Source organism: Nicotiana tabacum, chromosome 2, assembly GCF_000715075.1.
Source record: "Nicotiana tabacum cultivar K326 chromosome 2, ASM71507v2, whole genome shotgun sequence".
Lineage (NCBI taxonomy): Eukaryota > Viridiplantae > Streptophyta > Magnoliopsida > Solanales > Solanaceae > Nicotiana > Nicotiana tabacum.
Genome location: NC_134081.1, coordinates 117,865,707 through 117,890,652, shown reverse-complemented (window position 1 = coordinate 117,890,652; position 24,946 = coordinate 117,865,707). Strand labels below are relative to the sequence as shown.

Sequence of the window (24,946 nt, the reverse complement as noted above, 5' to 3'; positions counted from 1 at the left end):
GGAATCAACCCCGCCTGAGCCAATGTACCAAACATACTCAGGAACTGTGCTAAAGTCTCCTAAAGTCTGGGGGTAACAGCAGGCGCCTCCGGTACCTTCCCCCCAACTAGAACTACTGGCAGCTCCTCAACTGTTGCTCTGGTAGGTGCCCTAGTTGCGGCACGTGCTCCTCGTCGGCCTATGCCTCTGCCCCTAGCGACATCTGCTCCGGGGGTAACGTCATCAGTAACTGCAGCTCGTGTCCTCACCATCTGTGAGAGAATGAAATGATAAAAGTTCAAAGTTCGAGATCAATGAACTCGCACGATAGGAATGAAGGAAGTGAAATTGTCCTAATAGTTCCATAGCCTCTCGAAAATAAGTACAGACGTCTTTGAACCGATCCGCAAGAATCTACTAAACTCACTTATAATATGTAGCACCTATGAACCTAGAGCTCCGATACCACTTGTCACAACCCAATTTCCCCTCCGTTGGGTATCGTGATGGCACCTAGTCTTAGAGACTAGGTATGCCTAACATTTACTAAATAACAATAATAATAAATAACATCTAACAACTTTTGAAAAGGAAATCTCTATAAAATTTATAATTCCCAAAACCGATAGTACAAGTATTAAGCTCTACATAGATTTGCTACAAATTTCTAAATATAATTGTTTGGAAATAGGCAAAACAGTGTGAATACAAAATAGGAAGGTGACTCCGAAGCCTGCGAACGCAGAAGGAGGTTTACATTGAGTTTCCACATCAACAATCTGCACAGCTAGCTAATGATCAATTGACTTCGAAATACCTGGATATGCACAAAAATGTGCAGAAGTGTAGTATGAGTACACCACGACGGTACCTAGCAAGTATTAAAACTAACCTCGATGGAGTAGTGACGAGGTACATTCAATACACCTACTAGATGAAATAACCTGAACAAGCATAAGTATAGAAACAACAGAGTATGATATCTACATAAAGACTACGTGAAGTGGCAATTAATACGGTAATAGCAATAAGGAAGGAAAATAACAACTATCAGCAGAACACCATAATAATGACATAGAAGAATGAAGAGAAACACAGCCTAAGTATGATAATCACAGATAAAGAAAGGGCAAGTAACAACTCAATAATACGACCGCTTTTACATCGGGTTTTAGTCAATAAACTCCACGAGGTACCGAACCTCGGACAAATCACAACTCACGGGTCTCAATACCTGAACCCTAACACTTGGCATCAGTGCCCTCATTACACCTCATAACCGCACTGACGACTCGCTTGCCAAATAGAGCCATTTTCACATAGAAGGCAAGTGAGAAAGAGGGTGCATCTTTACTCAACAATATCAAGAAAACCTCTTATCCAATAAGAGTGCTTAACTGCGTGTATGCTTGTGCAAGTGTCCTAACATAGTTTATACCAACTAGTGAGCATAAGGAAAAGAACGGACATCACGTAGAATATTTTCTCACAACTTTCACAAGATAAAGCTCACAGAGATAAGTGTACCACTAGAGAAATAGAAATAATAAGAATGCCCCCAGGCCATCAAAAATCAATCCCTGACATAGCCCACCTTGTCTCGCCACGTGTGCAATAGTAAAGTAAATGCCCGCCTTGTCTCGCCACACGTATATAATAATGTTCCCACCTTGTCTCGCCACATGCGCAACCTACATATATATATCCTGCCTTGTCACTCCGCATGTGCAAATATCAACAGTCACAATAGCACGAAAGAAACCTCGTGCAACTCCATAACAAAGAGATGCCAACAAAGGGCACTCCCGAGATATCGTCTCGTAGTCCCAAAAGTAAATGCTCAACAGAGGATCTCTCGAGGTACCACCTTGTAGTCCCAAAAGTAAATATGCAAGACAAGGGGATCTCCCGAGGTACCGCCTCATAGTCCCAAAGTAAATATGTAAGACAGAGGGATCTCCCGAGGTACCGTCTCGTAGTCCCAAAGTAAATATGCAAGAACAACAAGTACATTAACAATAACACTAATACAAGGGTACGATAAATAAATCAACTCAGAATTTACGAGGAGTAGCCACAATAGAGAATGCTAGTCATAATAGGAATAGCTCAACAAGGGAGAAAATGATATGTAACAATGGTCCCACAAAGTACAGTTTACCAACGAGGAGATATCATGAGTCATTAATTCCAATAAGGATAAGTCAACTAAGATGTAGGATATCTAAACTTCTTTTAAGGTTGGGCAAGTACGAAATAGACACAACTTCAATTAAGAATAAGCAGTATAAAGAAAATCATAGCCTTAGTTAAGGATGAACAATTACAGAAGAAATAATTATAACTTTAAATGAAGATAAGCAGTTAGGGAAAAGACAACATGGCGATAGAAGGGATAACAATTTCAGTTAGGGCACATATGACTCAAATAAGAACCGAGGGCAGATCATAAAGCAATTAATTCTAATTAAAGCAGGTAGAAGTGAAACTAGTAATTAAGAAACGTAATCATAACGAGAACAACTGCATACTCAACGAATACAAGGACCTAAGAACCCTAAAAGGCCAACTTTCCACAAATAAGTCTGAGCACGTACTCGTCACCTCTAGTTAATGAAATCAAGACTTTAACAAAAATTCCGAAATCTGTCCAAAAAAGTCGACCCGGACCCACATCTCGTAATCAGGTAAAAGTCACAAATATGAACACCCATTTTTGGGGCATATTGTATCAGCTGAAGGTGTGAAGCTTGATCCTAGTAAGATTCAAGCTATTGTTGATTGGAAACCTCCTAAAACTCCAACTGAGATCAGAAGTTTCTTGGGTTTAGCAGGATATTATAGGAGGTTCGTGAAGGGCTTCTCTATTATAGCTTCTCCTTTGACCAAACTTTTGGGGGGAAATGCCAAATTTGTGTGGGATGACAAGTACCACCGATTTTTCTCGTTGCTAAAGAAAAAGAGCGACTTTGCTTGGACCCCGGAGTGCCAAAAGGCTTTGGAGGAACTCAAATGATACTTATCAAGCCCTCCTTTGCTGCGCACCCTGAAGGCGAACAAACAATTGTACCTTTACTTGGCAGTGTCCGAGGTAGAGGTAAGTGAAGTCCTGGTCCGGGAAGAAGAAGGTAATTATCCAAACCCGATATCAAAATCGCAATCAAAATCCAAAATCTTAGTTGAAGAACTTTTTCCCATTTTTCCCAAAAGTTTCAACCCAAATCTGAAATTAAATGATGAAATCAACCATAGATTAATGAGATATAACCATAAAAGAGTTAAGAATCGTTACCCACAAGCTTCCTCTGAAAATCCATCGAAATGTCGCCTCAATCCGAGCTCTATAGGTCCAAAACTGGAGAATGAAATCAACCCTCGCACTTAGCCCTTTTCTGCCCAGCGATTTCCGCTTCTGCGGGCTTCCAGTCGCGCCTGCGATGCCGCACCTGCGAAAGTTCCATCGCATGTGCGGAAATGACTTAAGTCCTCTGGTTCGCTTCTGCGAGCATAAGGCCGCACCTGCCAGTGCGCGCCTGCGGATTCTTGTCCGCTTCTACGAAAATCCTCACTCAGCTCGCCATCCGCGTCTGCGATCCCTTCTCCGTAGGAGCGGCTCCGCTTCTACGCCCCTTTTGTCGCACATGTGATCACTGGTTACCCAGACCACGGCCACATCTGCGAGCTCCCTTCTGCATGTGGGAGTTCGCACCTGCGGCCACCCCACCGCAGGTGCGATTACACCAGAAGCTTGAAAGCTTCAGCAATTACACAAATCCAACTTTTGATCTGTTAAGTATCCGAAACTCACCCGAGTCCCCCCTCCCCCCTCCCCGGACCTCAACCAAATATACCAACCAGTCCTATAATACCATACGAATTTAGTCAAGCCCTCAAATCACCTCAGACAATACTAAAAACACGAATTACCCTCCTATTCAAACTTAATGAACTTGAAACTTTAAATTTCTATAACCGATGCCGAAACCTATCAAAACGCGTCCGATTGATCCCAAATTTTGCACACAAGTCATATTCAACATTACGGACCTACTCCAATTTCCAGAATCGGATTCCGACCCCAATATCAAAAAGTCCACTACCGGTCAAAATCTTCAAAAATTTGACTTTTGCCATTTCAAGCCTAAATGAGCTACAGACCTCCAAAACACAATCCGGACATGCCCCTAAGTCCAAAATCACCCAGCGGAGCTAACAGAATCGACAGAACTCCATTCCGGAGTCGTCTTCACACAGTTCCGACTACGGTCGAAATTCTAAGACTTAAGCTTCCAAAACTTGCATCCTTCTTCCGATTTGACTCTGAATCATCCGGTAACTGAATTCAACCATGCACGTAAATCAATATACATAATACGAAGCTGCTCAGGACCTTATGCCACTGATCGGGACTTAAATTCTCAAAACGACTGGTTGGGTCGTTACAACTTCATCCTAAAAGGGTTGATTTTTTAAAGAAACATGCTTATGGCTTTTTTTAAATGTAGAGGAAAAATATGTTTTATTATGTGGGTATACTCTTTTGGGTTTTCTTCTCCTATTGCCTTATGTCTAAACAAATTAAAGTAAATCGTTCACAGATGTAACTCCTGTCTGTTAAGCACATCCAAGAACAACTAGTAGACAGAATAATCTGAATTCAATTGAGAAAATTGCTCTGGAGAAATGTTGACAACTTGCACGCAGAACTATCAGTTTAATTTATCTTGTATAGAAATGAAACATATGCTTTTGACATAATGTTGGAGAGAGAAACAAAAGAAAATTCTAATCGTGATTGTCTTTCTTGCCTTCTTTTTCTTAATTTTTTCTGAGTTCTATATATCTGCCACATGAGGTCTTCCGATTTTTTACTCAGGGTAAAATTCTAATGTACTGGCTATTAAAATCCTTTTTCTTGAAGTAGTATATCCTGTGTAGAAGTTCATCCTCTTTCTAGGACAGGGCAGATTGCATAGTCCATATTAATACAATGGAATTGCATAGAAATATATATTTCCAAGTGTGATGTCAAATATATTGGAATCTTCCAAAATGTGAAGTTTACCATAGATTTACCTTTTACTTTATAATTCAATAATATCTATTTTTTTATATGCCTTCCAATTTCAGTTTCTTATAATTGATTGGTATTTACTTCCTTTTTGAATGTGCTCTAAAAATTCTCTGTGATGTGGCTTTGGAACGGCAAAGGTCAGGCTACCAAGTTGCTCCTACCTATAAAAATGATGATTCTAAGATGTGCTTAGGTTGTGTTTGAAGATGCTGACATTTTCTATAGTTTTGGGTATTATATCTCAGTTATTAGTTAGTTGGTTTTGGATATTGTGTCTAAAGTTATTAGGTACTATGCCTGTTAATATTTGAATATGATTCCACTAACAATGTACTTATGTCTTTTGCATATATTGTAGATACGAGTGTATGCTATTACAAAATGCACATTGATGAACATAGAAATCTTTTGGTTATGATCATATATTTTGTACATGTACAAAGTTTTTCCTTAAAAAACATGTTGAGCCGTGCTCAGCACTGACTTTCATATCTTATTATATTTAAAGGGGGAAAAGATAGAAGAGCCACTGTAAGTTCAACGCAATTGAACTAATAGCGATCTTCCACTTTTTTGATTTCTTTCATTCATTATCTGTTATTGTACATTTAAAGTGTAGGAATATTTTTAATAAATTATTATGACTTGACCGGTTGTTTTTAGTGTTGTAGCCCCATTCTCCTATTTACTGCTTATTCTGTGCTTAATTATTATTATGTGACTTGCCGGAGTGGTTGGTTCGGTTCTGGGGATGTTTCAGATCAAATTGGGACACTTAGTCCCAAGGTTGGAAGCCTAAGTTGAAAGAGTTGATCGGATATTGACTTATATGTAAATGGCTCCGAAATAGAGTTTTGACGGTTCTGATAGCTCCGTAGGGTGATTTTGGACTTTGAAGTGTGTACGGATATTGATTTGTAGATCTGTAGATGATTTTGACTTAAATTGGCGAAAGTTGGAAAAAATGAAAGTAGGAGAGTTGAGAAGTTTAACCGAGAGTTGACTTTATAGTTACCGGGCTTGGATTTTGGTTCCGAAAGTTGGAATACATCTGTTGCATCAATTATGACTTGTGTGCAAAATTTGAGGTTAATCGGAGTTGATTTGGTAGGTTTCATCATCGATTGTAGAAGCTGAAATTCATTAGTTTTCATTAGGGTTGAACTGTGGTGTGATTTGTATTTTTGATGTTGTTTGATGTGATTTGAGGCCTCGACTAAGTTTGTATCGTGTTTTAGGACTTGTTGGCATGTTTGGTTGAGGTGTCGGGGGCCTCAGAAATGATTCAGATTGAAATCAGATTGGATTTTGAAATTTTGAAGGAGCTTGTGTGTTTAGGTTTGGTGCAATCACACTTGCAAGGGTTAGGCCGTAGGTGCGGAGTCGCAGAAGCGGCTAAGGGGTTGCAGGTGTGGTCCAATGTGTGTTGGGCAGTGTTCGCAGGTGCAATGGATTTTTTTGCATCTGCGAGCCCGCAGATGCAGCTGGGTCTCCGTAGAAGCGAATTTTGGGAGGCAAGGCTGAGGTCCGCAAAAGCGGAAGTTTTGTCACAGATGCGGGCTTGGTCCGCAGGTGTGCGAGGTCGGGTGTCCAACATTTGTCCGCATAAGCAGAATTTGACCGCAAAAATGGTACGCAGGAGAGGAGAAATAGGGCGTAGGTGCGAGACGTCTAGGCAGAATTTAATTCGGGGGGTTTGAGGCTTTTTCTCATTTTTTAACTTTTGAAGGTCGCGATTTCTGAGAGGGGTTTCACGAGATTTCTTGAGATAAACAACTTTTGATCATTTTTAGTCATTATTATTGAATACCCATTGAATTTTCCACTTAATTTATGTGTTTTTAAGGTGGAATTTTGGGAGTTTTGGACTAGGGATTGGAGAGTAAGATTTGAGGATTCGAGTGGCGACTTGGTGTCGGATTTGAGTAATTTTGGTATGGTTGGACTCGTGATTGAATGGGTGTTCGGATTTTATAATTTTTGTTGGATTCTGAGACGTTAGCCCGGGGTTGACTTTTTGACTTTTGATTAAGAACTTAGCTTTTCATATGGAATTAATTCCTATAGTTTGTGTTGACTGTATCGAGTTGTTTGTGGCTATATTCGAGGCGTTCGGAGGCCGATTCGCGAGGCAAGGGCTTATTGGAGTAGAGATTTGTACGGTTTGAGGTAAGTAACACTTCTAAACTTGATTCTGAGGGTATGAATCCCTGAATTGGGTGTTGTGTGATCGGTGTTGAGGTGATGCACATGCTAGATGACGGGCGTGTGGGTGTGCACCGTAGAAATTGTGACTCAGTCGATTCTGTGGAACTGTGTAAATATCTTATCTGAATATTATTACCATACTCTATGTGTTAGAGAACTTGAGTTGTGATTTATGTTAGAAATTATGTTTAGACTATGTGCTGATATTATTGGGATCCACATCGTTCGTTCTTTGGCTGTTGAGTTATTTGCTTAATTTGCAGTTATGTACTCAGTCGCATTCATCATTGCATATAATATCTCAGACTCTGTTATTATTTATTGCCACATCATGTATCATTGATTTGGACTGCTTGGAATGAGTATTGTGAGCACGAGAGACTGGAGAGATTGATGATTGAGTGAGGCCGAGGGCCAGTTTGTAAGTGATATTGATGGAATCGGGCTGTACGTCGCAGCGGGTACTATTGACTCTTGATGGGATCGGTCTGCACGCCGCAGCATGTATTATTGACTCATGATGAGATCGGGATACATGTCGCAACAGGTATTATTGATTCATGATGGGATCGGGCTGCGCGCCGCAGCATGTTTTATTAGCGCTTAGGCAGGATTTCCCCCTCTGGAGTCTGACATACCAGCAATGAGCGCAGATACCGTACAATGCTGAGTGACTGAGTGTGATGAGCGAGAATTGAGACTGTCAGATTGAGTACTCTGAGAGTGTGAGTACGTGAGGCTTTCATGGTGTTGCATCACATATGATATGCACATTGGCATATAGATATAGAGATGTAATATTCCTCGTTCAGTCATTCTTGGCATATTTTATCTTTACTGAGCTTAACTGTTAAACTTGAAAGCATGTCTACATTCTTGTATTGTGTACCAACAGATTATGAGCTTCTCTCAGATATTATTGTCATATTTTCTGTCATTTATGTACTGTTAAACTCTGTATTTGGACTGTATTGGTTGAGCTCGTCACTGCTTTCAGCCCAAAGGTTAGTCTTGTTACTTATTGAGTACATTGGTCGGTTGTACTCATACTACACTCTGCACTTCATGTTACTTAAGATGTACCCAATCTATTTTAATAACACCCATTCAAAGAAAAGCAAAATTTTGACTTTGTTTGGCTATAAATAGTTAATTGGCTAATATTAGTAATTTTTTATGAATTGACCAATTTTTTTAATAAGCTACTTATAAATGGACATAGTTGGTATTTTCTCATTTATATATACCGATAAGATTTATGATGTTGCTGATAACGAATGGATTAAATTTTCTGGGCCATAGAAAATTGTAAACCTAAGAGCAATCTACACTAAATATCCATGCAACCTAAATTCATTACCCTTCTTTATCCATTTTAAAATAATTATAAAATATACTCACTCCACTCAAACTTATTACCCGTCCGCCAGAACTTTAGTCCTTAAGTCACAAAAAACTCCTAAAGCCAAACCGATAAAATTTTCTACCCATTCTTTGGTTAATCACCCAAAAACAAAGTAACTATCTTTGAATTTTAGTTTTTCGGCAAGATTGTTGGTTCTGGAAATAGCTACACTTTTTCTTTATTTCTCTCCTTCTTTCTTTCGGTTTCAGTTTTAAATTCAGTATTAACTTAGTTGCTAATTTATTTAGTATTGGAGTTAGTTGAGCAAATAATTCAATTATGGCAAAATTTCAAACTAAAAAAAAATAAATTAAACTCCATGTGTATAAGTTTAAAATTTCATATTGAATTTTCATGTCTGTTTTGAAGTATTTTATTGTTGGTATTGAGTGGATGTTATTTTATGATGTGTAGATTGTGGTGTTAATATTCAAATTTGGAGATTTAATTGTGACAAAAATTAATCTGTCATTGTAGGACCTTGAAGTTTTAAACTCATAAACTGGGTTTGTTGAATTTGTGGTTTTTTTAATCCAATTCTGACTGGGATATGTTCGAAATATTAATTGGAGGATGTGGCTATATCCAGAGTCAATTTGGTGGAGAGTTTAGAGTAGATTTTTAAAATTTGGGTTAAAACTGACTTAAACTAGCAAAGAATATAGATTTGTATTGTATACCAAAATATTATATTGTATACCATATTGGTATATAATAATTAATTCAAGAGTCTATAATTAATTATAAATGTATACTGTTAATTATTTTTTGAAGGAATGAGCCAATCCTCTATATACCAAAATAACATACTATATACCATTTTGATATATAATATTTAATTCAATAATGTATAATTTATTGCGTAGAACTAGCGAAGGTAAATTTGTATTGTATACCAAAATGATATACTATATACTATTTTGGTATACAGTTCATTCCAACAATATAATATTACAGTATACTATATAATGTAACAGTATACTATTACAATTTGGTCCTTTTAAAAATTTTTGAAATTTTTATTGAGTTATTCTTCAACTTTTCAGCGGAGCTCTCATATATTTTTTTTGTTTGTTTTTTTTTTCTTAAACTAAAATGTTTAGTTTAAAATATTTGATTGGAGGTTTGTGGCTAAAGTTTAAGTCATTTTGGTGAAGATTTTAAAATAAATTTTTAAAATTTTGGTTGAAATTGAGTTGAACTAGCAAAGAAGATAGATTTATATTGTATACCGTATTATTAAATAATAATTAATTCAAGGGTATATAATTAATTACCAGAGTATACTGCTAATTCTTTTGAAGGAATGAACCAATCCTCTATATACCAAAATGATATACCATTTTGGTATACAGTTCATTCCAATGATATACTGGTGCAATATACTATATAATGTAAACAGTATGCTATTACAATTTGGTCCTTTTCGAAATTTTTAAAATTTTTATTGAGTTCTTTTTAACTTTTTCAAGGGAGTTCTCATGTTTTTTAAATTTTTTTCTTAGTTTGAAATATTTGATCGAAGGTTTGTGGCTAAAGTCTGAGCTAATTTGATAGAAATTCTGGAATAGGTTTTTAAAATTTAGGTTGAAATTGAGTTGAATTAGCGAAGAAGACTAATTTATACTATATACCAAAATAGCATACTATATTTTATTTTGGTATACAATATTTAATTCAATAGTGTATTATTTATTGCACAGTATACTACTACAGTATATGATAGAATGTAATAATACAATTAAATTTGTATTTTTTTTAGTTTTTTAAAAGAAATTAAATGGGTCCTTTTTCAATTTTCTAACAGAGTTCATGATATCATATACACTGTGAGTATATGATATATAGCATGTGGTTATCATACTATACTACAATAATATACTTCAACTGTTACTAATATATTACATTTGATATATTATATGCTAAAGTAAGCTATTTTATAATAATTAATATAAAAAATAAAAATAAATAAAACAAACAAAAATAAAGGAGCCAAAAATATTTGTAGAATTAGATTATGAAAAAAAGAGAATAAAAGAAATGATAATTTAAAAAAAAATAAAAAAAATAAAAAAAATAAAATCAAAAAAAGAAGAGAAAACAGTTATACTGTATAAATTTTCTAATAATTGAATTAAAGAAAAAAAAAGAAAAAATGTATATTACCAGTTATATTTAAAAAAAGGTAAACAAATATTTACTATATCAGTTATCTTTTCTTCTGGTATAAATAAAGAAGAAATAAGAAAAAAGGATGAAAAAAATATATGAAATTTTATTATCAAGAGAAAAAGAAAATAAAAGAAAAAAGGAGTTAAATGAAATTAGATAAGGAACAAGAAATAAAGAAAATAAACAAAAAAAAATAAAAAATAAAGGAGCCAAAAATAATAGTGTGAAAAATAAATTATGGTAAAAATAATAATAATGTAATTTGGGCAAAAAACAAAATGCACCAAAAAGGAGAAAAAAAATGAAAACGAAAAAAAAAAGGAGAAAAGAAAGAAAAGAAGCAAAGAAATAAAAAAGAAAAGGAGAATAAAGAGGAAATTACCCACAAAAGTTATCATGGGTAAAAAAGGTAATTAGTTTGATGAGTAAAAAAGTAAAGGGGTAGGGAAGAGTAAATAATTTTATTTTTATGGTAATTGTGTCATTCACCCTAAACCTAAAGGTGGATATGGCTCGTGTATGATCTACACATAGTTTGGACCTTGCTGAAGAAAAGTTGGTCCAAGCTAAGGGCCTAGAGTGTATTTTGACAGTTGAAATTCGGCAGTATACTCATTTTTTTAAAACAATAATAAGATTAAAATAGAAATACATTCTTATCAATGTTGAAGAAATTGACCTATTTTGGTCGCAAAAGCTCTCCTATACCCTAGTGATTTAGGTCACCTAGGTGACGGAAAATTTGCTAATGTGATTTTTCATCACCAAGCCTATAAGAAAGTCCATAATATAAAGTAAACATATACAATTACAAACTAGCGTCTAATGTCGAGATGGGCCTGTTTTTAACCCGGTCTCGTCCCGCGTCCCGTCCCGTCCCGTCCAACTTAATTCTAAACAGGATGGGCCCATGTTAAACGGGACACGGGATGGGACGGGATGACCATTTCGTCCCGTTCCGTCCCATCCCGTCTCGCCTGTCCTGCGTCCTATTTTTTTTGTTTTTTAATTCTAGTCGTTGGGCAACGGATCCAATTGCAAAAATAGTCGTTCCCAACGGCTAAAAATGGTTGTAATTGGCCTCCCATCCCCCTTCCCCCCCCCCCCCCAAAACAGCCCCTACCCCCCCCCCCCAAACTTTTAATATAACCCCTAAGTTTATTAAATTATATTTTGGCCCTATTTTCTACTATAAATACCTCATCCTTCTTCATTGTTTCTCACAAAAATCAATCATTCTCTCTCAAATCTCTTACATTCTCTCAATTTTCTCATTATCAACTATCAAGTGATAAGTTTCAAGTATTTGAGCAAATTTTTGGAGCAACTTTCAAGTTTTAAATTAATTCGTCAAGTATTTGGAGCAATATTTTGGGCAATTTCTTCAAGTTTCAATATTTAATCATGGTGCACTCGTTCCATCTCCTAATTTTAATATATAATTTTTGCGTATCATTTTAGTGCTTAATTTTTGTGTTTACTTTACGTGTTCTATTTTCGTATTTCATTTGTGTGTTTAATTTTTATGTTAACTTTTTAAATTTAATTTCATATTTAAATTATGGCACCTAAAAATGTATTTGGCTTTAAAAAAAAGTAGTAAAGGTGAAAGTAGTAGTAATCCTAATCCTAGTCTTAATCCTAACCCTTCTCCTAGAATTAGAAAATATATAGATGAAATGACTCATGTTGATGAAACTTCATTTTCCCAACCCCCCTCATATTATAATATTAATTTCGGAGAACAACTAGATCATGAAACTTTACAAAGACAATTTGGTAATGATATTTTTATTGAGGACGAAGAAAATGAGGATGAAGAAAATGAGGAAGAAGATTTAGATGAAACACCCACTAGTCCTTCAGCACAAGCTCCAACTCAGACTGAATCTCGGTCTGGAGCTTTACCCCATGTACCTCCTGTAAGGGGTAAGCCTAAGGGTGAACGTCCCAAAACATCACTTGTATGGAAAATTTTTAAACATGATAAAGTCAATCAACATGCCACATGTGGAATATGTAAGCAAAACTTTGCGCACACCAAAAGTGGTGGGGCGGAGGATTTAACTAGGCACTTAGATAGGGAGCACAAAGCTTTATGGATACAAGATAAAATAGAAGACGGAAAAATTACCGGATCCTAGCACCAGTACTGGCACTCCTAGTAGATCTGGCGGGGGTTCTATTTTTTTACAACAACAGCTTGACCATGCTTCTGGTACTATTTTACGCCCCTATAACAAAGATAGAGATCGTGAGAACTTAGCAAAAATGGTGGTTGTCTGTGGCTTACATTTTACTTTTCCTTCTCATCCTGCTTTTGTGCATTATATACAAGAAACTTATAATCCTGCTTTTCAAGGTTTTCCTAAGACCACGGTTAGAAATGATGTTTTTAAATTTCAAACCAAATATCTTAGGTGTATTCATTGTGTATTTTTTCACTTAGATTGTAAAGTGTCTATCACATCTGATATAGGTCGTAGTCCCAATGGTTGTGATTATTTAACTGTTACATGTCATTGGGTTGATCATCACTGGAACATGCAAAAACGTATTATTGGTTATAAATTTGTTGATTCAAAACACACTGGAGCATATATTGCAACTATTGTTCAACAAATTATTGATTTTTATGGACTCATTGATAAAGTTTTAACTATCACCTTAATAATGCTTCTGCTAACACAACTGCAGCAACTAGCTTAAGAACTAGACTTTGTCCAATTAATCCAGTAATTTTTCATGTTAGATGTGCATGCCATATTTTTAACTTGGTTGTAAAAGATGGTATTGATTTATTTTCCGATGCTTGTAGTAAAGTACAACATGCTTGCAGCTATATTTTTCGTGCTAATAAAGCGAGTAGAATTTGTGAATTTGCTCAACAATGTGCTAGTGCTAACCTTCCATATAGAAAAGTTCCAAAAGATATTTGTACTAGGTGGAATTCTACTTATGAAATGCTTAAAGTTGATTATGATTATCGGGTGCCTATATAAAAGGTATTTAATATGCATAATGGTATCCCCGCTGATAAAATTGTTGATTCTGATTGGGATCATATAAAAGAGCTTACTAAATTTTTAGAAAAATTTTATTATACTACAAAATAATTTTCTGGTATATATTATCCTACTGTTACACAAATATTATAGTATATTTTTGGAATTTCTGTTGTATTTGGTAAGTATAAAACTAATCCAACTTATGCACCGGCCATTAATGAAATGATTGTAAAATTTAAAAAATATTTTTTTCCTATTTCCCGAGTTTATTTAATTTCTACTATACTTAACCCATCTTTAAAATTAAGAGGTGCAATGGGATTTGTTCATAAACTTTATGAGAATTTAGCAATTCAAGAAAATGAACAACCATCTCTCGAAGACTGCCAAGCTAACATATATTCTTATGTTATATCAATGTTTGATAAATATAAATCTATGGAAATAACAGGTGGTGAAACTGTTCCTTCTACTTCTAAGTCTAAAGTAGAAGTTCTATGGGAAGATATGGATGATATAACAGGTTTTGATTCCTCTATTGATGATGAACTTGATTCTTATCTTAATTAAGGATTGGAAAGTATTAAAGACGAATAAGGCAATGAACAACATTTGGCATGGTGGAGGGAGCGTGGCAAGACTTTTCCAACATTTTCAATAATGGCCCGAGATATCCTTGCTATTCAAGCATCATCAGTAGCATCAGAGAGTGCTTTTAGCGCGGCAAGATTTTAAATTGGAGATCATAGACATTCATTAGCGGAGGACAACCTAGAGATTTCCGTATTATTCAGAGATTGGATTAATTCAAAAAGAAGAAATCTTGATTTTGAAAAATTAACTACTAGGGAAAAAGAAGAATACAATGAGATACTTAGCACTGGGAGCGATGACGGCATGGTACTCATGGAACATCAATCAACATTGCCAATTTCAGAACAATGTCCGAGAGAAATTATAGATAAGTTACAACAAAATTATATAGAAGCTTATAAATAGTAGTAAGATAATTTGTAATTGGCTACTAAGAGGCCTAGTTCAAACAGAACCCTTCCTAGAAGGTGGCTACGTAGATTATGTGCTCTTCAAAAGAATTATATTTGTATGTGAGATTTGAAAGTTCTATTAATAAAATAAAAGGCTCTAAGCGTTGAATTATTTTTATGAATTGTCTTACACTCTTACTTAGTTACTTAATGGCTTGAAATTATATTAAATAAATTATAACTCTATTATAAATTTATAGTTACTAGAATATTTCATTACAAGTCTTTTCTTTTAATATTTTATAATTCTTTACTTAGTTTTCTAATTTTTGTTTAATTTTTAAGTTTATTAAATAAGTCAAAAAACTAGCCGTTGCAAACTTTAAAAACTTAGTCATTGTCAAAAAACAATAGTCGTTGCCAAACTTAATGCTTAAATAAGTTTTTTTTTAAAACGACATTTAAGGCCCGCGAACCCGTCCCGTCCCATCCCGTTTGTTAGCGGGACGGGATGGGCCTACCGTTTTGTCCCGTTTGTCCCGTCTCATCCCGTTTGTTAGCAGGATGGGATGGGCCTACCGTTTCATCCCGTTTGTCCCGTCCTATCCCGTTTTATTCCGTCCCGCTACCGTCCCAGCTAAATATTGTTCTGTCCCATTAATTTTGTCATGTCACGTCTCGTCCCGTCCTGTTGGACAGCCATACTCTCGACCGAAGGATTGGATTGGATGTTCTTAAACTATTTGATTGCCAATAAACGTTGAATCTTATTTCGAGTTGATCTTGAAGAATAATTAGACTTGAGAATACATAATTTAATATCTATCCTAGGCATTTATAGAATTTTTGAAATTATCTCTTTACGAATATCGCAACAGTTTATGAGATTTTCGAGAAATTACTTTTCAGACTTTAAAATCAATTGTTGCCACAGAAAAATCACCTCAGCTAGAGACAAATAAATTTTTGGAGCCACTGTGTTTATCATATTTTGGTCTATAATATATTACTTGGTATATTTGTTTACCCTCAAAATCGGATAACAAATGAACCTGTAAGTGGTTTTAAGGATACGTGAACTAACTTGATACAAAATAATAAATTAGATCACAATTGAAATAAATAATAATAAATTAAATGCAAACCACAAGAATTGAATAGTATCAGCCTTGGAAGGTTAGCCACCCTCGAGCCAGGTATGCTTTGATCGGTGTCAGGATACAGAAGAATAAGAGCTTAAAGAGAAATAATAACAATGTATTGCTTTGGGATGCATATTACAATGTGTAAAATAAATTATCAGACCCACTTTTATATAGTAGAGGAGTCCTACTTTAGGTATAACTTTATAAAAGGTAAAAAATTCGTTGATTAGCTGATTGCCAGTTTCTTACTGATATGCGTCGAGATTACCGCCATAATATCCGACCGGTCACGGATATTTCGGTCTTCTATTGGTTATGCTAACAATATTTCTTCGAGCTCGATTGGGGCTAAGGTCGACTCCGAGATTACGTACTTAATGTTCTCGAAGACAGGCGTTGTGACCCTGGGTTCTAGCTCGGTGGGATTCGAGGTCGATCTTCAGTCTTTGGTTGTCATGTTTTGAGCCTAACTTGCCATGTCGTAGGAGAACTCGATTTCGATCTTATACAGATAGTCCCCTCGTTTTTCGTAGAGTAGACGATGAGAAACGACATGACCTTACGATTCTTTCTTCGACACCACACGACAGAAATGAAAAAAGAGTCGAAACGTCTCGTCAGTCAAGTCTTAATGGCATTAAATGTTTGTCAGTTGTTGGTCAGCCACTCCTGGATGTGAACCGCCATTGAGAAACTATAAATACTCCCTCATTTTCTCATTCAAACTTTACATTCAAAGCTTCTGCCCTCGTACCTTAGCAATCTCAATATTTTCAGGCACTTATATTTGAGGTCTTTTTATAAGAACTTTTGTTCCGTCTTCATATCAAACTATTAAGTGTACTCTTTTAACTTCCTCTTTTTCCTTATTTCCTCTCTATAAAGAAACGGCAAAAACTTTCAAAACTGTTCCCCAAAAAGAAACTCCTTCTACCTCGCGATCGGCTACCGAAGAGACCGCTTCACGTACTACTGTCGAGGAACCAGACCGGAACCTCCTCTAAAAATGTTCATCCGGGGGGGATGCCCGGCCAATGCTGATTTTAAAGTCGAAAAGCCCTCCTCCGTACCAGGACGGTGTGAGGAGGTCTCGAGGTACATCTGCTCGATCACCGAGGATATTCTTTCCGAAGTCAAGAAGGATTGTAACTGGGTGGAAAAACATGTGGTGGTTCCCGAACCTGACGAAGCCATCACCACCCACGTCGAGGGATTTTTAAGTGTTTAAACTTATCCCTTCACGTTGGGCCCTTGGACCCGGTTATCGTCGACTTTTGCAAAAAATACGAGGTAACCCTCTGTCAAATTCACCCTTCTTTCTGGAGGGTCATAATCCTCCTCCATTTCTATATAAGCAATATTGAAGGATGCCCTTTCACGATCGACCACCTTATGCATTTATACAGTCCCCGACTCTACCGGGGGGACTGATCAAGCTCGCATGTTGGGCCAGTAAAGTCGTATTCTCGAGTATCGATTAAGATAGGGATCGAGGTTGGTTAGGCCGTTTCGTCCGAGTGAGGACCTCAGACTTGATCCCGGCCGAGCACATATCGTTCCCTGAGAAGTGGAACATGAAACATAAGTATATAATTTTCCTTCCAAGATTTTATTTATCGCCCTTTTTCCTTCCTTCTTATTGGTGTTCTGTGATGGTGCAGCTACTGCTCGGATCCCGAACGCAGTTCCTCGAGTCAAGGAGTGGGTCGAAGGCATCATATCACAAAGGCCTTATTCCGAGAGCTCGTGATGCGAGATTTCAAAGGGCCGATGGGAGGCCCGTTCGTACGGTGAGATCTCTTTCATGAGTAATATTTGGTTTCCCTTCTGCATGATTAAGTCCTTACTTGTTTTATTTCTTTTTGCAGGTTTACCCAAGGATGTTTAAATGAGGCCCCCATCCGGTAGTGACGATTTCCCCCACTGAGTCCCCTACTCCAAAATAGAGTGAAGAGAAGAAGAGAAAAAGGGCTCCGAGTTCTCCGAGCTCGGAGAAAAAGAAACCAAGGAGGAGGCTGATCCGCAAGCCAAAAGAAACCTCCAACTCCCGAATACTTGATTCGGACTCCCTCGACCGGCTCAGGGATGAGCCTGAAGAGGATGAAATTTTAGTGGCACGGGAGCCATCGGTCCCTGAAGAACGGGCATCAACTGAAGGGGGGACGATAGAGGCCAATCCCTCCCAAACTCAAGAGGTCGATGCATCAGTGAGGGTCGAGAACCCTCAAGACGTCAGTTCTGCTCCACCCGGTGTCATCGATATAACAGGATCGCCTTTGTTCATGGACTCAGTGTTTGATGAAGCTCAAGCGGCGAAGAAGCGTTCAAATGAGGGGGTCCAAAGAGCGAACGGTCCCCTCCAAAGCTTTTTTGATGACGTGGACTCTATTGCCACGGAGGATGTCACCGGATTAGGTGATTTAGAAGTACCAAGAAGAAGTCTGCCCTTGGGTACAGGTGGGTCTAGCTCAATCCCGAGATTGGTCAACCGATTCCCTGCCCCAAGTGCCGATCCCGGTCGGAAGCGGTCGATCGTTATCTCTATTCCAGAGGACGCCCGGGTCCTTTCCGCGCCAGTTGGGGTAGCTAGTTAACTCTAGTTCCTGGTGACTAAAGAAGACATGTCAATGATGAACGAGGTGGAATCTCAATGCTTGTTCAACGAAGCACTGCAGGCATTGAATCGGGTAAGGTGTTACCAAACCTTTTCATTTTTCATCTTTGGTTACTTAATGATCTTAATATTTTTTTCTTGTATTCGCAGGCCTCGGTGCTTCACCACGAGACCTTCCTCTGATATCGAGAAGAACTGAGTCTCCTCGAGGTCGAAGCCAAAGAGCTTACTGAGAAGAGATTTATGTACAAACTTCTCAGTGAGCAACGCGAGGGGGAGGTTAAGAGCCTCCGAGATAAGCTTGAGGTGGCTTGAAAGGAGAATGCCTACTTGGTCGAGCAGGTAAAAATATTTGAGGTTAGTGATGAAGATTTTGGCTCGGTGACTAACGGTCGGAATCTGCAGGTCCAACAAAAAATCGATCAGATCGATCAACTACGAGCTGAAATGGATGTTGTCAAGGCCGATATCGACGAATGTAGGGGCATAATGGATCGTCTAGCCTCAGAAAAGGAGGTTGCTCGGGTGCAACTTACTTCGGCTGAGGTCCAGCTTCGAGCAGCAAAGGAAAAGGCTGAGGTGCAGGCCAAAAAGGTTAAAGAGCTCCAGTCTCGGCTAAGTTTGGCTGTCTCTGATCGAAAAATTATGGCCAAGGAACTTGAAATGGCTAAGTCAGCGGCTGTTGTGGCCCAGGACTTCTTGAAAGATATTGTTGAATACGAGAAGCGGCAGTCACGAAAAGAGGCCCTCGAGGAGGTTCATGCTCGAGGTTTTGATCTATCAGCCGAGATCAAAATCGCTAAGGGGCTCGAGGCCGAGGCCAAGAAATTGGCTTACCCCAAGGAAGAAGAAGAAGACTCCGAGGGTTCCAATAGAACTAGAAACTTTTTTTCCCCAAAGTACTTATGATTTTTTAGATTATAGTTTCCCGAAGGTAGCCTTTAGAACCAGTTATGAAATTTTGAAGGCCTTGTTTTTTTATTACGGGTCTCGGACGTCTCCGAGCCATTTTGATATGGTCGTAGCCTTTAGTTCGGGTGTTGCCCAGTGGGCTTGTTACCCCGAGTTATCCGGGCTTGCCTAAGATAACAGTCCATGAATGGGGATGGTCGTAGTCTTTATGGTTCGGGCGCTGCCATTTGGGGATGGTCTCGGTGGGACTCGGGCATTTTGATCTCGGGTTCTAGCTCGGTGGGACTCGGGGTTGATCTTCAGTCTTTGGTTATTATGTTCAGAGCCTAACTTGGCATGTCGTAGGCGAAATCGACGGTACACAATATTATTATCATTTTGTATAATGTATAACCCGAATAAAAGCACGTGGACATTCAATGTGAATCTCAAGTTAGTATAAAACATTATTATCTAGTTCTTCGGAAAAGGACTTTAGTGTTGTTATTAATTAGATTAGATTGAAAGTTTGAAAAATATAAGCGACGCCAAATTGATTCGAGCTCAACAAGTTGTATTATTACGTATTTGAGAAGGAAATGGACGCATCTCTCATATTTCGAGGCTAAATTCAAGAGACAATTAAAAAAATGTAAAAAAGAAATATTTAATTTAATTTATGCCTGCATTACAACAAAGAAAATATTTTAATAGTAGGTGTATCCTAATATTAATGTATTTATTTGTGTAGGATACTGTGATAAATTGATTAGCTGGAGCAGTGGGGTGATTTAACATGTAGCTTGTCTTTCTTGGAGATATGCAATTTGCCATCCTTTTTTTTCTTTTTTTCTTTTTACCCTCTATTATCAGTATTGGGACCGATTAAATTTGGATTCGCTTTTACTGCGGAAAGTCTTAAATTGAAAGTAAAACGCTTTCTAATAACAGCGATTTCATACCCAAAGTTCGAACCCAAAATTTTTTATTAAAGATAAATGATTACTTATCCCTATATTGTAATCTTTATTGGCTGCAATTTGCCAACTGGTCATTACTACAGATTCACCAACCCCAATATATAAAATTCAATAACTCCGTATTTTTTAAAAAAAAAGAATAAAAAGAGGGCACCGACACTAGGCCACCTCTAAATCTCATCATATAGCAACTATTTCAGGTCTGATGTATAATTGTTCCATACATTATTCAAGCATTCAATTATTTAAGGTGATTAATTAATAATTACAACGGATCATTTGCCCTTTAGAGTGCGAAAATAACATAGATCTATTTAGAATAAATATAAATTGATCTGTCATCAACACACTAAAAGCAAAAATATAAGCTATCTAAATACGCATTAAAATGAACGACTTTATTCTTTTTTTTTCCCTCTTTGCTTCGCATTATTTATGCAACACATTAAACATTGAGAGAAAAGGAAGATATGAAGATCTTATTCTTTTCTTTTCTGCGAAAAAGGAAAACCAATTTCCTTTCCACCGACACATGTGAAGCACTCTTTTTTTCTGCATTTCGTTCCTCACTAACCTCCACATGCATTATGCATATGTTTTCATACTAAGGGCCCGTTTGGCCATAATTTTTTTTTTACTTTTTTCCGAAAAATTTTACTATTTTTTTAAATCACTGTTTGACCATGAAATTCTTATTTTTTTCCACTTGAAAATGAATTTCGAAATTTTTGAAAATTTTAAAAAAATTTAAAAAGCTGCTTTTCAAAATTTTCACTTCAGATCACTCACAAAAATTCAAAAACAGCCCAAAATTATATTCATATCCAAACACAACTCTAATTTTCAAATGTCATTATCACTTAGAAATATTTTTTATTTTTTTCTGGAATTTTACAATTTTTATCCAAACGTCCACTAAGAATAAAGAGAAAATGAATTAAGATAAACATTAGATGGAGCCTCTTTTTAATATTTAAGAACTTCCCGCATTTCAAATTTTAATTAAAGACGCGTTTTTATCATCTTGATGGAGATAAACTGGATTATCTTGCTGTAGATGAGCACTTTGGACCTTATTTTTTCTATCTACAAACAAAAGGCGTTATTGAAAATATTTGCAAAATGCTTAGAAATAAATCGAATATTTTTAAATTAAATTGAAAAAAACGCAATTTATTGCTTTTCTTTTTCATTACAAAATACATTGTGGAGAAAGAAAAAAAATTACACAATTCAATCAAATTACCAAAAAAAAAAACCTGTGATGAAAAGCAAAAATCATCTATGTGCATACCAAAACAAAAGGTATAGACTCACTATATGGTCCAAATTATCAAATAAAGGCCACACAAATAACACTCAAAACAACTGTAACCAACCACCCACTATTTTTCACACTAATAGCTCCGTTCAAGTTCTCCGACTCATCCGCCGGAGCATCGTCGTCCTCCGGGCTAGGCTCCGGCGCACTGTCGTCCTCTACATCGTCGCCGCTGCCTTTTTTACTCTTCTTCTTCTTTGAACCCTTTGGCGCCGGTGCTGGTTCTTCTGCTACTGCTTTAAACAATTCCCGTGGCATCAAAACTTTATCAATTTTATACACCGACAATGGCTCCTCATCGTACAATGTTCCAGATATTGTCGCTGTAACAACCTTAGTTTTCAACATAACATCATCTCCATCATTTTGTACAGTGAAATCGTACTTATTTTTTCCTTCAGTAGCTAAAGTATTCATTAACCCATTGTTGGATTTCAACATACCTAAAGAATTATAAACAGGAACACCGTGGTATAATAATAAAGAAGCTTGACCGTCTTTAGTCAACTTCTTGAATTTCGGCATGAAACCGTTTAAAACTCCATCTGTAGGACAAAACACTGTTAATCCACTTTCTACATTTTCTGCAAATGTTTTTGAAACATCTAGGTGAGATTTTAATAAATCGGAAAATGCTTTGCATCCTTGTTCGGACATTAGGGTTGTGATGTTTAAGTCACTGGGCGCAGCAACAGGAGCTTCGGCGGCGGCTGAAGTTAAAACATGGCTGATTTGAATAACCGAAATGTTGTACGGCATTTCTAGTACGGTTTTAACGAACGTGGCGGTGAAATGGCCGTCGTTATCTTCATTTGCAAAACCTACTTTACCGCCTTTCATGTTGGTGATGTTGATGTAACCGGAGGTTCCCGGAGCTTCACCGGTGGCTTGGAACATGGTGGCGGTGAGGGTACTGCCTTTTGTAATTTGGTGGAGTTTCTTGGCGCCGAAGTAATCGGCGAAAACGTGAAGGGAAAGGACGTTTTTGAGAGTGTAAGTGGGGAGGTGTTTTTCGAGGAGTTCGTTCATGGCGGCATTGTCAATGGCGCAGACGGTGATGGTTTGTCGGCGGTTAATTTCTGCGGCTAAATGTGTGACGGTTAAGTAGTGGTTGAAGGTAGAGAATTCGGGGTGTTTGGCGAGGATTTTAGTAATGTTGTGAGCGGAGGTGGTGGCGGAGAGGAGTAAGAGGAGGAGGAGAGAGAGGGAGAGTGGCGCCGCCGGCGAGAGCTTCATTTTTGCCGGCGAAAGAGGAGAGATGGAGATCTGAAGAGGAGTGGAAAGAAAAGGAGATGTAGGAGTCTTTAATTTAGAGGGGTGTATATATACATGGTATAGGGCATTTTTTGGTATCTTAACGTTCAATTCAATATATAAATAAACAACGGCAAATGGTTAAATATACTTCTTTACTTTCAAATATTATTTACCTCTACCTCTTTACATGGTTTTCGGTGTAGAGCCAGAATTTTTGTTGAGGTGTGTCAAAATATATAAAAGTAATACACAGAAAAATTAAGGGATAATATATATAAATAAAAATAATTTTTTTAACTGGCTATATAATTTTTCGACTAATGAGTATCAATTGATACCCCTTAAATTAAGGTGACTCCACCATCGATGGTTATAACTAATGGATTTTCAGGTCATTAGGTTCGAATTACTAAAATAGTTATTTGTTGTTAATTGTTATATGCCAGGTTATAGCTGATGTATTTTCAAGTTATTAAGTTAGAATTACTAAAATAGTTACTTGTTGCTGCAGGCTATATTATCTTATGGTACAAAATACATACATTATAAGCACATACAACAAAAGTTAAATTCAACACTACTATTAAACTTTTTTTTGATTTGTCTATTGCTTAATGAATCTCGTTTTTATAGCTTGATAAGGTCATTATCTGACTAATATAATAAAAAAGAAATAAAAGGGAAAAGAGGAAAAGATGAATGAACGCTAAGTCCGACTGCTATTTCTATCAACTTTCTACAGATTTAAAGTGTTTCTCTAGTTGCATATACTTTAATTTAATTCTATCCATTGATTTTTGTACTAGTAAATATGTGAAATCACATACCTTTATAGAACTTAATTAACACTTTATACTTCTCGTGAAGTAACAAGCGTTTATAGTATAATTAAGATGAAGAAAAATGTTTTCTTCTTCTTTTTTATAGTACAGTTTGTCTACAAAAAGCCACTGAAATAACTGAGCTAGATAAGATTAATCTCTGAATTTATTTCTTCAGCAAGTAAAGACTTCTTCCGAATGTAATTACATGTCCACATGAGCAATAAGATTGACATTTACCTTTTTCAAGTATTGTGTGACTGGCAAATTATCCAATAATGTTTCTTTTATTTTGTTACATATTTGCACGAAATTACGGTTAAATGATTTAGATTTAATTGATTTTACTTTTAAAAAAATTAATATTGAATACATTGTACTTTGGAAAGTTGCAATTTAATTAACACTTTAATTATTTAAAATTTGAAGGTGTGTTTACAAATATATTCATATTTCATGTCAAATTGTTGGTTTGAATTGAATTGTGAATAAGCTGTATCCATTTCTGATTGCACGTTTTATCATTTTGCATAATTAGATGAAATGTCCTTATCCTGCTCTGCATTCGAATGATCATCAAATCAATTCTAATTACTTTTCTAAAGACATTTATTCGTATCAAACAAAACAAATACATCAGATAATCTATGAGGTTTCTTCAAAGTTAGGTAAAAAGGATTTTTCACAGATTTCACAACTGACGCGACTACGTAAAAATATTCGTACGACAATAATTAAAGGGTTAGAAAGGCTGCTAATTGAAACAAAGGAAACGAAAGCAACGAGGGTTGCGGTGGAGTGATAAATACTCCTTCATCTTTAGTTAGAGTTCTCGGGTTCGAATCTCTGGGTATGGAGTCGCATTTGTTAGGGAGCGTTTTACCCCAATGTGGGATTTTTCGGCGCGAATCCGGATCTAGTCGTGCGTCAATGTGGATATCAGACACCGGATGGAAAAAAAAAAAAAACAAAGGAAACGAAGTTTTTATCAAAGGATAAATACTAAGAGTAAAAAAGCATATGTGACTTTAGGATAATATCTAAGTAGTGTTGTGAAGTAAAGTGATTTCTAACTTTCCAAGGTG

The 24,946-nt window shown here is 36.6% G+C and overlaps 1 protein-coding gene across 1 annotated transcript; it reads right to left on the bottom strand.

Annotated features, from left to right (window-relative positions):
* Positions 1-21,606: 21,606 nt before the first annotated feature.
* LOC107788180 (fasciclin-like arabinogalactan protein 2) lies at positions 21,607-23,088 on the bottom strand. The gene has a single exon (XM_016609853.2). It carries the CDS (start codon positions 23,017-23,019, stop codon positions 21,796-21,798), a length of 1,224 nt encoding a protein of 407 aa, XP_016465339.2. The 5' UTR covers positions 23,020-23,088; the 3' UTR covers positions 21,607-21,795.
* Positions 23,089-24,946: the final 1,858 nt, after the last annotated feature.